At 50.3% G+C, this 14202-nt stretch overlaps 1 protein-coding gene across 1 annotated transcript in view; it reads left to right on the top strand.

The window, feature by feature from the left end:
- The window catches only part of RAD23B (RAD23 homolog B, nucleotide excision repair protein), a 247329-nt gene that overhangs the window by 108331 nt on the left and 124796 nt on the right, over positions 1-14202 (top strand). The window contains exon 5 of the mRNA XM_069239926.1: positions 10958-11010. Coding sequence (XP_069096027.1) covers positions 10958-11010 — 53 coding nt within the window. The remainder of the gene's footprint in view (positions 1-10957; positions 11011-14202) is intronic.

Below are 14202 nucleotides of genomic sequence, written 5' to 3'. Positions count from 1 at the left end.
GTCTCTCCAATCTAGTTCTTCCAAGGGGCCCACCCAACCCTCCCATTTCCGGCAAAGCATCTCAAGGGGGGGGAGAGGTGTTCGTTAGGATAACTCGATATATCTGGGAGATCACGCCTTTTTTTTTAGTCCCATCATTACCTTTGCTTCGAGAGGGCTGTGTTCTGGGATGCTATCCCCCGGTTGTAGGTGTACTGATAGGGCGTGCCTGAGTTGAAGGTACTTGTGGAATTGGGTCTTATTTAGAGTATGTGACCTCTGAAGTTCCTCAAAAGTTCGGATTTGCGAGTCTCCTCAGACATCCCCCAGCGTGGATATCCCTAAAATGTCCCACTTCCGGAATCCCACCAGCGTGGAAACCTCCCTCAGCCATCTCCCCTGCCAGAGAGGTGTTTGTTGCGTTAGTCGGGGCCACCACCCCATGGTCTTCTGTGCTGCTCGCCACCCCGTCAACACCATCCCAGTGACTTCAAGGATAGTTTGTGGTATCGTTCCCCCATATAGCGCGTCAAAAACCCCATTGTAGCTCAGTGTTTGGAGCTCTAGTCTATATGCGGGGTCCGTCCAGCCCCCCGATAACCAGTCATTAATCACCTGGATGCGCATGGCTAGATAGTAATAATAAATGTTGGACATCCCTAGGCCTCCTTCACATATGTCCCTTTGACATGTGACAAGGGATAGTTTGGTTCGGGAGCAGTACCATAGGTATTGACGCGTAGTCGATTCAACATCTTTAAACCATTTCCGGGGGATTGGGTGCGGGAAGTTCTGTAGTTGGTATAAAAATCTAGGGAGTATCATCATCTTATACAATGCGATTCTTCCCAGTATGTTGAGTGGTAAATCTCGCCAGCGTTGAAGATCTTTTTTGGTCTTTTTAAGAAGTGGTGTGATATTAAGCTCCCACGTTAGTTCGGGGAGCAGCGCTATATGGACTCCTAGATATTTAAAACTGTTACGACGGATTGGGATGTTTTCTTGCCAGCTTATGCAGTCTCTAGAGGGGTGTAGGGGGATCAGCAAGGATTTACTAGGATTTAGGGTTAGACCCGAAGCTTGTGAGAAGAGTTCCAGGAGTTCCAAGACACAGGGCCACTCCTCGCTGGGTTGGAGAGGTAGAGGAGAACGTCGTCCGCGTACAATGCTATACGGTCTTCCGGGCTTTCTGACCATGTCCAGCCCATCACCAGTGGGTCCGTTCTCACCATTGTGGCCAACGGTTCGATTGCTAGAGCGAAGAGCAGCGGGCATCCTTGTCGTGTCCCGCAACGGATAGGGAATGGATCGGAGGCCACTCTGTTTATCTGAATACGGGCGGTTGGGTTGGAGTAAAGTAGTTTAACAAGGCCGCGAAACCTGGGTCCAAAGCCATTTTTTATAAGGACTTGCTCTAGATACGACCAGTCCACCGTATCGAAGGCTTTTTCAAAGTCTATCAGGAGGAGAGCAAGGGGGGGATCTAGTCAGGGTGCCGCGCTGAGCCAGCGCAACATGCAATCTCCTTATGCAGTGTCTCGTGCTGCGGGAGGGCATGAAGCCGCACTGATCTGGGTGTATCAGTGTAGGAAGCACCGCTTTCAGTCTTGTGGCAAGTATTGTTGATAGCACTTTGATCTCCGCATTTAGCAGGGAGATTGGTCTGTAGGCCGAATGTAGGAAGTTGGCTCTGTATGCACTATTTCAAAGTAATGAATAGTATGCACAGAGTCCAAGGGTTCCCCTTAGAGGTAAGATAGTGGCAAAAAGATAATACTAATGCTCTATTTTGTGGTAGTGTGGTCGAGCAGTAGGCTTATCAAAGGAGTAGTGTTAAGCATTTGTTGTACATACACACAGGCAATAAATGAGGAACACACACTGAGACAAATCCAGCCAATAGGTTTTGTTATAGAAAAATATATTTTCTTAGTTTATTTTAAGAACCACAGGTTCAAATTTTACATGTAATATCTCATTTGAAAGGTATTGCAGGTAAGTACTCTAGGAACTTTGAATCATTACATTAGCATGTATACTTCTCACATAAAACACAATAAGCTGTTTTAAAAGTGGACACAGTGCAATTTTCACAGTTCCTGGGGGAGGTAAGTTTTTGTTAGTTTTGTCAGGTAAGTAAATCACTTACAAGTCTCAGGTTTGGGTCCAAGGTAGCCCACCGTTGGGGGTTCAGAGCAACCCCAAAGTTACCACACCAGCAGCTCAGGGCCGGTCAGGTGCAGAGGTCAAAGAGGTGCCCAAAACGCTTAGGCTTCAATGGAGAGAAGGGGGTGCCCCGGTTCCGGTCTGCCAGCAGGTAAGTACCCGCATCTTCGGAGGGCAGACCAGGGGGGTTTTGTAGGGCACCGGGGGGGACACAGGTTCACACAAAAAGTACACCCTCAGCGGCACTGGGGCGGCCGGGTGCAGTGTGCAAACACGCGTCGGGTTTGTAATGGTTTTCAATGAGAGATCAAGGGATCGCTTCAGCGTTGCAGGCAGGCAAGGGGGGGGGGCTCCTCGGGGTAGCCACCACCTTGGCAAGGGAGAGGGCCTCCTGGGGGTCACTCCTGCACAGGAGTTCCGTTTCTTTAGGTGCTGGGGGCTGCGGGTGCAGAGTCTTTTCCAGCCGTCGGGAAAGGGAGTTCAGGCAGTCGCGGTCAGGGGGAGCCTCGGGATTCCCTCTGCAGGCGTCGCTGTGGGGGCTCAGGGGGGACAACTTTGGTTACTCACAGTCGTAGAGTCGCCGGAGGGTCCTCCCTGAAGCGTTGTTTCTCCACCAGTCGAGTCTGGGTCGCTGGGTGCAGTGTTGCAAGTCTCACGCTTCTTGCGGGGAGTTGCAGGGGTCTTTAAGTCTGCTCCTTGAAACAAAGTTGCAGTCTTTTGGAGCAGGGCCGCTGTCCTCGGGAGTTCCTTGTTTTTCTTGAAGCAGGGCAGTCCTCTGAGGATTCAGAGGTCGCTGGTCCCTTGGAAAGCGTCGCTGGAGCAGGGTTCTTTGGAAGGCAGGAGACAGGCCGGTAGGACTGGGGCCAAAGCAGTTGGTGTCTTCTGTTCTTCCTCTGCAGGGGTTTTTCAGCTCAGCAGTCTTCTTCTTCTTGTAGTTTCAGGAATCTAAATTCTTAGGTTCAGGGAAGCCCTTAAATACTAAATTTTAAGGGCGTGTTTAGGTCTGGGGGGTTAGTAGCCAATGGCTACTAGCCCTGAGGGTGAGTACACCCTCTTTGTGCCTCCTCCCAAGGGGAGGGGGTCACATCCCTAATCCTATTGGGGGAATCCTCCATCTGCAAGATGGAGGATCTCTAAAAGTTGGAGTCACTTCAGCTCAGGGCACCTTAGGGGCTGTCCTGACTGGCCAGTGACTCCTCCTTGTTTTTCTCATTATTTTCTCCGGCCTTGCTGCCAAAAGTGGGGGCCGGGGCCGGAGGGGGCGGGCAACTCCACTAGCTGGAGTGTCCTGCGGTGCTGGCACAAAGGGGTGAGCCTTTGAGGCTCACCGCCAGGTGTGACAGCTCCTGCCTGGGGGAGGTGTTAGCATCTCCACCCAGTGCAGGCTTTGTTACTGGCCTCAGAGTGACAAAGGCACTCTCCCCATGGGGCCAGCAACATGTCTCTAGTGTGGCAGGCTGCTGGAACCAGTCAGCCTACACAGAGAGTTGGTTAAGGTTTCAGGGGGCACCTCTAAGGTGCCCTCTGGGGTGTATTTTACAATAAAATGTACACTGGCATCAGTGTGCATTTATTGTGCTGAGAAGTTTGATACCAAACTTCCCAGTTTTCAGTGTAGCCATTATGGTGCTGTGGAGTTCGTGTAAAACAGACTCCCAGACCATATACTCTTATGGCTACCCTGCACTTACAATGTCTAAGGTATTGCTTAGACACTGTAGGGGCACAGTGCTCATGCACTGGTGCTCTCACCTATGGTATAGTGCACCCTGCCTTAGGGCTGTAAGGCCTGCTAGAGGGGTGACTTATCTATACCTGCATAGGCAGTGAGAGGCTGGCATGGCACCCTGAGGGGAGTGCCATGTCGACTTACTCGTTTTGTTTTCACCAGCACACACAAGCTGGCAAGCAGGGTATCTGTGCTGAGTGAGGGGTCTCCAGGGTGGCATAAGATATGCTGCAGCCCTTAGAGACCTTCCTTGGCATCAGGGCCCTTGGTACCAGGGGTACCATTTACAAGGGACTTATCTGGATGCCAGGGTGTGCCAATTGTGGAATCAAAAGTACAGGTTAGGGAAAGAACACTGGTGCTGGGGCCTGGTTAGCAGGCCTCAGCACACTTTCAATTCAAAACATAGCATCAGCAAAGGCAAAAAGTCAGGGGGTAACCATGCCAAGGAGGCATTTCCTTACACCGATCTATTGGGTGAAGGCGGCAGTGACTTTGGGATCACCACTATTGTGGCCTGGTCTATCCCAGTGGGGAAGTGGCCAGTCTTCTCTGCTTCATCAAACATGCTAAGTAGGTGGGGGGCTAGGATATCTCCGCATCTTTTATAGAGTTCAGCCGGAAAGCCGTCCGGTCCGGGTGTTTTACCCGATGCCAGGGCAGCTATGGCCGTTGTAATTTCGGCCAGGTTTATGGCTTCATCCAGGCTCATCCTGGTTGTATGCGAGATACTAGGGAGAGTAATATCGTTGAAGAGCGGGGACTCCCTTTCAGCTAGCGGGCGATGACGCACCGCATATAATTTAGCGTAATAGGAGGCAAAGCTCCTCGCAATTCCACTGGGGGTTCTTTCAACCAAGCCTGTCTCATCCACTACCTCGGGGACAACTCTGTTGGCCAAGGGGCTCGAGGCCAGCCAATGAAGGAGTTTGCCGTTTTTATCACCCCATCCATAGACACGGGCCGCCGACGCCCTCCAAGCGTGTTTTGCGGCCTCCAGTACCGTCTGCTTTATTTCTTCCCTAGTTGCCGTTAGGCGTCTCAGCACTGAAGCCGACGCGGCAGTGGTCATAGATCGTTCCAGAGCGAGGGCCCTTATCTCGAGGGCTGTCACACGCTGGTCCCGAGCTCTCTCTCGGGCGCGAACGCGATGCTTCGCGTAGCCTCTAAGAGTGGCTTTACATGCCGCCCAGATCGTGCCCGGAGACTGAACTGAGCCCACGTTGTGATCAAAATATTGGGTAAGGTGCTCCCTTATTTCGGAGGTGTAATCCTCGTCCTGCAAATACCATGCATTCATGCGCCACGTAGGGCGTTGGTTGGAGGTTGCGCTCCCCATTCGGATACATATTGGGGAGTGATCTGAGACCTCTCGGGCCAATATCTCTGCGCCAGTGACTCTAGAGATGTCCAGTGCGGGCATGAACACCATGTCAATTCTTGCCTGAGAGTGGTGAGCCGCCGAGGTGTGGGTGTATTGTTTTGCCCTAGGGTGCCATGTCCTCCATACCTCACAGAGTCCCATTTTAGTAGCCCAACCGTTTAGACTGGATGCTCTCCCAGCTCTTACAGAGGAGACGGGACCAGAAACGTCCAAATTGGGGTCTAACACAGAGTTAAAATCTCCCCCTATGAGCGTGAGCCCCTGTGGGAGGTCAGTGAGTGTTTGGCGTAGTGTTAACAAGAAGTTGTCAAAACCAACTGGGGGGGGCGTATGTACACACGAAGTTAATTGTCGATCCGTGTAGTGTACCAGTCACCATTACGAACCTACCCTGTGGGTCTGACGTGGTGGAGGTGATTACTATTGGAAGTGAGCAATGAAGTAGGATGGCCACCCCCCTGGAACCTCTAGTGAATCCTGCATGGAAAATCTTGTCAAAACCCCCCCGCGCTAGGAAGGGGCATTTAGTTCCAAGTAGGTGGGTCTCCTGCAGAAGGACCACCTTAGGGGCGTATCTGCGCAGCGTGCTAAACACTGCAGATCTTTTGATCCGATCTAGAAGGCCGTTAACATTCCAGGATAGGATCTGTGTCAGTGGGGGATCAGTTTGTGCCATATCTGTGTGGCGGGGGTTAGATGACTTGACCTGGGAACCCGAAATGGGCACTTTGACTGAGGAGGATTTATACTATAGGTGTCGGTATTGTTACGGCAACTTATCCTAACCACTACGCGAAGCCCTAACGTGAGCTTTAAACATCCCAACCTCCCCCCACACTTCTACCCTTGAAGCATCTGTCGCCCTAGAGCCCAACTGGGGCAATACAGTCGTGTAGACTTCCATTGAGTGGAGTGGTGGACCCCTCCTGTGTGTCGGATCGGTTGCAATTAGTTAGTGAGAATCCCTCACCTTTGGTAAAGTCTCTGTGGTGCACAACAAGCTTGGAACACTCGTGTCACCTTGTCTTATTAATGTGGAGCGGTATCCGAAGCTCCCGGTAGGTCCAGGCGAGCCGGAGCTCGGTACGCGCGGGGGTACCATCAGCCAAGTTCAGGGGACTGGCTCAAACGATCCCCCATTTTGTCCTCTCCCTTAGCTCGGTCTCTTGGGCAGTCAGTCGGGTCTCCCCCTGGTGCGGGGCTTCGGTTGAGAAGGGGTTCCTCTTCTGCTTGGTGGCTGGGGCTTCCAGGCCTACCCCGCCTGGACCGGGTTCGCTTCCGACCCCTTCTTGCGTTCATCCGGGCAATCGGTTGTGTCTCACCCGAATTCCTGGGCGGGTCGGTTGGGCCCCTTCGGTTTTCCAAACCCTCCTCCGTCAGCCAGTCCCATGCCTGTTCGGGTGACTCGAAGAAGTGCACCTTGCCCGCTAGGATTACCTTCAGACGCGCCGGGAAGAGGAGCATGTATGTGAGCTGCATCGCTCTTAGCTTCTGCTTCACTTGTTCATATGAGCGGCGTTTAGTTTGGACCTCACGGGTGTAGTCCGGGAAGACCAAGATTCTCTGGTTGTCCCAAAGGAGTTTGGGGGTCCGTCTGGCTTCTCTGAGGATGGCATCTTGATCTTTAAAGTTGAAGAAGCGTGCAATCATGGGTCTTCGAGGGCCCCCCCGGTGGGGGTCTCGGGGCCAAGGCCCTGTGTGCTCGCTCTATCGCAAACCACGGCGAGAGAGAGCTCTCCGGCATCCAGGATTTAATCCATGTTTCTAGGAATTCGGCGGGCTTGCCATCCTCCGCTCCCTTCTGTACGCCCACGAAGCGCAAGTTGTTGCGTCTGGAGCGGTTCTCTGCATCTTCGGCTCTACGGTGGAGTTCTCCAGTCCGTGTCTGCAGCTGGGCCACTTTGGTTCTCAGATCCGCCAGGTCATCTTCGGCCTGCGAGACACAGGTCTCCACCTCTGTGATGCGGCCCACCGCATTTCTAAGGTCTTGCCTCACAAGGCCCATCTCTTCCCTCACCTCTCCAATTTTGGATTCCACTGCGTGCTGTGAGGTTTGAATCGCAAGTAGGATGGTGCTGACCCCTTCTGCGGTCTGGTCGGAGGATGCGGCGTCGCCCCCGGTCCGGGGAGCCGCCGGCGTGGTAAATTGGTCTGTTTTCTGCTGGGAAGCTTGCGTTTGCTTGCTGGCTCGGTCTTTCCCCATGTTGCCTATTCTGTGTAGTTACAGCTTTAAGCGGGTGAAGTTCAGTTGTGTCAAGGGTTTTCGCGCCTCTTCTTTCCGAGGTCGCTTCGGATCTAGGTGATCACCTGTGGGGGGGGGACTTGGCCGGTATAGGGTTCGTTAGTCGGTTGGTCCCATCCAGGGACACTGAGTTTCACATCGATTGCAAGCCAAGGGTCCTGGCGATCTTTTTGGTCCTCCCGGGCACCCCGGACTCTCGTCGGTCGTCCAATTATCTTCGCGCCTCCAGAGGGTAGAGCCTCGCGGCCAGCCTCAAGTGCTTGACGCCTCACTCAGTGCAGACCACAGGGCAAGCCCCCCCAGCGTCCCGGCCTCCTCCATCTCTGTCCCCGCTTGGGAGGGCACGGGTCCTCTCACGACTTTCCGCTTTCCCCGGCGGATCCACGCCGGTTGGGGCTCGCCCCCTCCGCTAAGCCGGGTCTCCGTTAATATTCAGGACTTTTACATTTGTATGGTCCCCTGCAGGGTCTGTGGGCCCCTAGCGCTTCCTCTCCTCCCCTTCATTTGTTGCGGCTTCTCTTTGCGATCTCCTGCCTCTATCAGTCCTTTAGGCTCCGATCAGGCAACGTCCCGGGACACGCGGGCTCTCTGGCCCTCAGACCGCAACCTTGGTCCCTCCCGGCCCCAGGGCACGTCCGCTCCTACCTCCCGGTCACCGGATCTCTTCACTCCGCTTCCAGCGGCGCTCTGCTGCCTCTAGAGTGGGGCCTCGGGTGCTTCTTCCTCTGAACCTCAAGCTCCCGCCCTTTCTCAGGTGCTTCGACCACGGAGCTCAGCGGCGCGCCACACCTTTCTTCTTTGGGGATTCCTCCCGGTCCCGACAGCTGCGGTTCCCTCTAGGCGCGCTGGGGGGGGAGGTACCTCTCTTTTCACCGCTCCAGCGGTCCCGGGAGCTCCTGGACGGCAACGCTTGTCCGCAAGGGCGCGCTCCGGTCCGGAGCGTCCGATGCCTCCTCTCTGCAGCGCGGGCTGGAGTTCGCGACAGCCTCCTCTCCCGTGCTGATCCGATGTCCTCGGGTCTCGGACCTGGACCCATAGGGGTCGGAAAGGAACCCCACTGCCTCCAAATCTTGGTTGAAGACTCGAGGGGGTCAGTTATGGTGGCAGGATTCGGGCGGATGACGGAGGGGTCCTGAGCACTCTTAGAGTGCGACCGCCATCTTAAACAGCGCATTTATTTAACAGCAGAAAGACCTTTTACACAACCAACGCAAATTACGCCTGTTACTACAGATGCTTCACAAAAGGGTTGAGGAGCATGTATGGGCTCTTCCAAAGTCAGAGGTTTTTGGAAGAATCCAGAAGCAGTACAACTTATTAATGTTTTGGACCTACAGAGTTCCTAGCCTTCAAAGCCTTTCAGAAGCAGTTGTGTGGAAAAAACTATACTGATCCAAACAGACAGTCACAACAAACTGGGAGGAGGCAAACCTTTAGTCTACCAAAGCAGGAAATCTTGACGTTGGCATAACAGGGGAAAATACACTTAGCAGCAATTCATCTCTCGGGAAAAGACAGTGTCCAAGAGGACATATTAGTCAGGCAAGCTTCATCCTCCCATGAGTGGGAACTCAATCAAACCGTACAAAAACAGATATTCAAAGGTTGGGAAACAAAATTAGACTTATTCGCAACACTAGCGAACACAAAATGCAAAATGCTAATACTTTTCAGCCATACATCTATACTACCAATTTCTGCGGAGTGCCCTACTGGTCAGGGAAATTAGCTTGAAATGCCTAAAAAACTATTACACAGGGTAATATACAAATACAGCAAGGTGAAGCTGATACTTGGTATCCCCCGCATTGGGCAAGTCAGACATGGTACTCTGGACTAATACAAATGGCATAGGACAACATTCAAAGATTACAAAAGTGGCAAAACCTGCTGTCCATGCAAGGGGGGGAGAGAGGTGCTCCATCTGGAACAAGAGTTCCTAGGGTTGGCAACAAGGCTCCTGAAGGCAGACATCTTGACTTGCCAAAAAACAAAGTTCTAGGAGGCGAGAAGGCCAACAACTAGAAGATGTTATATGGAAGAGTGGGAAAGATATTCAAGGTGGTGTACAAATCTGGCTTGTTACAGCAAAATACTATGGACGTTAGTCCTAAAATACCTTACACATCTCCTAGACTGTGAGCTCACTTAATAGGAAAGCAAAACAATTGTGTTTCCTTTGCTGACAATCTGGCCAAACCAGTGACGCAAGTTACAATTGTTAAATGGATTTCACAAACCATTCAATTATGCCATGTAAATGCAGGAGTACAGTTAAGCACAAAGCAGAACCCCATTCAACAAGGGAAAAAAGGGGCAACCATTGCCCTTCTAGCAAAAATATCCTTGCAGGACGTTTGATGGTGGCTACTTGGTCATCAGTTTACAAAACATTATTCTATAGACATTCAAATGAAGAAGGGAGCTCAAGTGGGACAGAAGATTAAGCATCTATTTACTGATTTAAATCCATCTTCAGCCCAACCTCCACAAATTTGAAAAAAGCACTACAAAATCAATGCACAGCTTGTGAATCCAGAAAAAATGCACACTGAAAAACAAAATGGTTTTGGATCTGTAGGAGGAGTTATGCAGCTTGAAGAATTTTCTGGTTTCACAAGCAACTCGCTCAACTCCCCTAGAAGGTTAAAAAGCTGAAGATGCTGACCATGAGGGGCGCTTCCGGGGAGGGCGTATGACAGTACAGGTGTGGAAGTGTCGAAGCCCAACAAAGAAGAGAAGGAATACTACTGCAAGGGGAGAATTCTGGACCCAGCCACTAGATGGTGAAATAATGTATAGCATGTGAATCCAGAAAATTCTTCAAGCTGCAAAGCTACTCCTACAGCTCAGTAACTTTTTCATTATCAAGAAGTGGCTAAAAAAAGGTCAACTGCAATTAACCCCAGTACTGCAGAAGTCCTGTACGTGGATGAACTCCCAGTAGAATTTTGTGACCCAAAGGGTCGCGCTGTTTCAAATTTTACCAAGTCCTTTGCTTTTCTATTAAGCCTGTAAATTACTTGTCCCTGAAGCAAGTCTGACTTGTCTAATTAAGGAACTTTCAGCTGTGGGGTTCATGGGAGCAGAAGAAATGTAACCTCTTGTAGATAGACTAATGTTACAGGTAAGTTGCTTAATAAATCACTTCTTCCTTTATAGATCATTCCTATCCCCCATCTAAAACAATTCTGACTTCGAGACAGCGCCTATAGCGTTTATCTGTCCTTGCACCTACGTTTCCATTTACAACAACTTTCATTATTTACTGTTCATATTTTTTGAGAGTTTTGTGTTCTTTATAAAACTAGATTTTACAGAGCAGAAAGATAAGCATCAAATTCTTCATTAATGAAACCTAATTTAAAAGGGGCTGCATAAGTGTTCATTATTTGCTTTAAACATAATAAAGTTTCATGCTATTTTTTTTTTTTTTTTTACATATTTTGTTCTGCAGCATACAAAGCGAACCTCGGCCGTCCCTTTTTGAAGATGCTACTAGTGCACTTGGTAAGCTTAATGCATAAGAAGCTAAATATTTGGGTTTTTGTGGTGCCACCACCTCCTACGGTTATTTTTTGTGATTGAACAGCAACTAGTATTGATTAAATATGTATGTATATTTAACATAGCCAGGATTTGTGGGAGGCAATTGGGCTGTACAATCAGTGAACTAGAGCTTTCATTGACAAATGCAGAATTATAGGGCAGCTAGCTCCTCTGTAGGTTTGGTTGAAAGACCATTAGTTTAAGGAATATTTTTTTTTGTGTGTTGTAAACAGCCAAGTATTAAAAAAAAAAGAAATCATGGTTGTTGCCCCCTTCCTCCTCGTTTTTTTTTTTTTTAGAATTCATGTATGCTGTTAATGGGTTCCAGTAGTCAGATATGCATTTAAAATCTGTTCATGTTTGTTTACTGACATAGAGAACAGCTGTGCAGATGCACACCAAACTTGGAATATACCATGAAGCTTGGATCAAAATATATCCATTTTGATATAAATCTGTTGGGTAGTTAATACCTATTAAAGAAATAAGAATTTGACTTCTGCAGAGTTGCATACATTTGAGTGGAGTGCAATCTTGTTTTCATACCACATTTTCAACCATAAAAGCAGATTAGATTGGTAAAATCTTTCGGGTTTGCAGGTCCATGTTATAATTTTTGAAGCTGAGTAACTCGTGAGAGAGCCACTGATGTTTGACTGTTTCTCTCTCAATTAGTGTTTTCACAGTCCGCTGAAGTTTGACTGCAATTCTTGGTCAAATAATTTGACCGTGGACACTGTGTGGACTAGGCTGTCTTTATGAGATCAAACGGTATAACAGCCACTTTAAAGGGGAGTGCAAATGGACCACTAATACTGCCATCTAGTGATGGGCTCAGATGTGTGCAAGTTGTTTTTCTTTGAAGAAAGTCTTTCGAGTCACTAAGTAGAGTGACTACTCTTGCTGATAATGCACATTGTCATCAACCCCATTGTTAGCTTGTTTTCTTGTGCTGCCTGGTTCGGACATGTGCTTCTCTTTGGTTCAACCGGTTGTCGCTCAATCGTTTCCAAACTTTACAGTTGATATTGTTTTTGATTGCGGGTTCCTCAGTCTCCCTCATCTACTCATTGATGTAGACTTCGTTGCGGTGACTCGAGTCGGGTGTGGGCCTTCGCCCTTCGGGCGAATCTTTACACGTTTGACGCTTCCTCTGCACAATATCCAACCAGTGATGGAACGGACACTGTAGGAAGTTGGCTCTGTATGTGCTATTTCAAAGTAAGGAATAGCATGCACAGAGTCCAAGGGTTCCCCTTAGAGGTAAAATAGTGGTAAAAATAGATAATACTAATGCTCTATTTTGTGGTAGTGTGGTCGAGCAGTAGGCTTATCCAAGGAGTAGTGTTAAGCATTTGTTGTACATACACATAGACAATAAATGAGGTACACACACTCAGAGACAAATCCAGCCAATAGGTTTTTATATAGAAAAATATCATTTCTTAGTTTATTTTAAGAACCACAGGTTCAAATTCTACATGTAATATCTCATTCGAAAGGTATTGCAGGTAAGTACTTTAGGAACTTCAAATCATCAAAATTGCATGTATACTTTTCAAGTTATTGACAAATAGCTGTTTTAAAAGTGGACACTTAGTGCAATTTTCACAGTTCCTAGGGGAGGTAAGTATTTGTTAGTTTTACCAGGTAAGTAAGACACTTACAGGGTTCAGTTCTTGGTCCAAGGTAGCCCACCGTTGGGGGTTCAGAGCAACCCCAAAGTCACCACACCAGCAGCTCAGGGCCGGTCAGGTGCAGAGTTCAAAGTGGTGTCCAAAACACATAGGCTAGAATGGAGAGAAGGGGGTGCCCCGGTTCCGGTCTGCTTGCAGGTAAGTACCCGCGTCTTCGGAGGGCAGACCAGGGGGGGTTTTGTAGGGCACCGGGGGGGACACAAGTCCACACCGAAATTTCACCCTCAGCGGCGCGGGGGCGGCCGGGTGCAGTGTAGACACAAGCGTCGGGTTCGCAATGTTAGTCTATGAGAGATCTCTGGATCTCTTCAGCGCTGCAGGCAGGCAAGGGGGGGATTCCTCGGGGAAACCTCCACTTGGGCAAGGGAGAGGGACTCCTGGGGGTCACTTCTCCAGTGAAAGTCCGGTCCTTCAGGTCCTGGGGGCTGCGGGTGCAGGGTCTCTCCCAGGCGTCGGGACTTTAGGTTCAAAGAGTCGCGGTCAGGGGAAGCCTCGGGATTCCCTCTGCAGGCGGCGCTGTGGGGGCTCAGGGGGGACAGGTTTTGGTACTCACAGTATCAGAGTAGTCCTGGGGTCCCTCCTGAGGTGTCGGATCTCCACCAGCCGAGTCGGGGTCGCCGGGTGCAGTGTTGCAAGTCTCACGCTTCTTGCGGGGAGCTTGCAGGGTTCTTTAAAGCTGCTGGAAACAAAGTTGCAGCTTTTCTTGGAGCAGGTCCGCTGTCCTCGGGAGTTTCTTGTCTTTTCGAAGCAGGGGCAGTCCTCAGAGGATGTCGAGGTCGCTGGTCCCTTTGGAAGGCGTCGCTGGAGCAGGATCTTTGGAAGGCAGGAGACAGGCCGGTGAGTTTCTGGAGCCAAGGCAGTTGTCGTCTTCTGGTCTTCCTCTGCAGGGGTTTTTCAGCTAGGCAGTCCTTCTTCTTGTAGTTGCAGGAATCTAATTTTCTAGGGTTCAGGGTAGCCCTTAAATACTAAATTTAAGGGCGTGTTTAGGTCTGGGGGGTTAGTAGCCAATGGCTACTAGCCCTGAGGGTGGGTACACCCTCTTTGTGCCTCCTCCCAAGGGGAGGGGGTCACAATCCTAACCCTATTGGGGGAATCCTCCATCTGCAAGATGGAGGATTTCTAAAAGTTAGAGTCACCTCAGCTCAGGACACCTTAGGGGCTGTCCTGACTGGCCAGTGACTCCTCCTTGTTGCTTTCTTTGTTCCCTCCAGCCTTGCCGCCAAAAGTGGGGGCCGTGGCCGGAGGGGGCGGGCAACTCCACTAAGCTGGAGTGCCCTGCTGGGCTGTGACAAAGGGGTGAGCCTTTGAGGCTCACCGCCAGGTGTTACAGCTCCTGCCTGGGGGAGGTGTTAGCATCTCCACCCAGTGCAGGCTTTGTTACTGGCCTCAGAGTGACAAAGGCACTCTCCCCATGGGGCCAGCAACATGTCTCTGGTGTGGCAGGCTGCTGGAACTA

The sequence above is a fragment of the Pleurodeles waltl genome, chromosome 1_2 (genome assembly GCF_031143425.1).
Source record: "Pleurodeles waltl isolate 20211129_DDA chromosome 1_2, aPleWal1.hap1.20221129, whole genome shotgun sequence".
NCBI lineage: Eukaryota > Metazoa > Chordata > Amphibia > Caudata > Salamandridae > Pleurodeles > Pleurodeles waltl.
The sequence above is the reverse complement of the archived record's forward strand: the minus strand, read 5'-3'. Positions and strand labels throughout refer to the sequence as shown.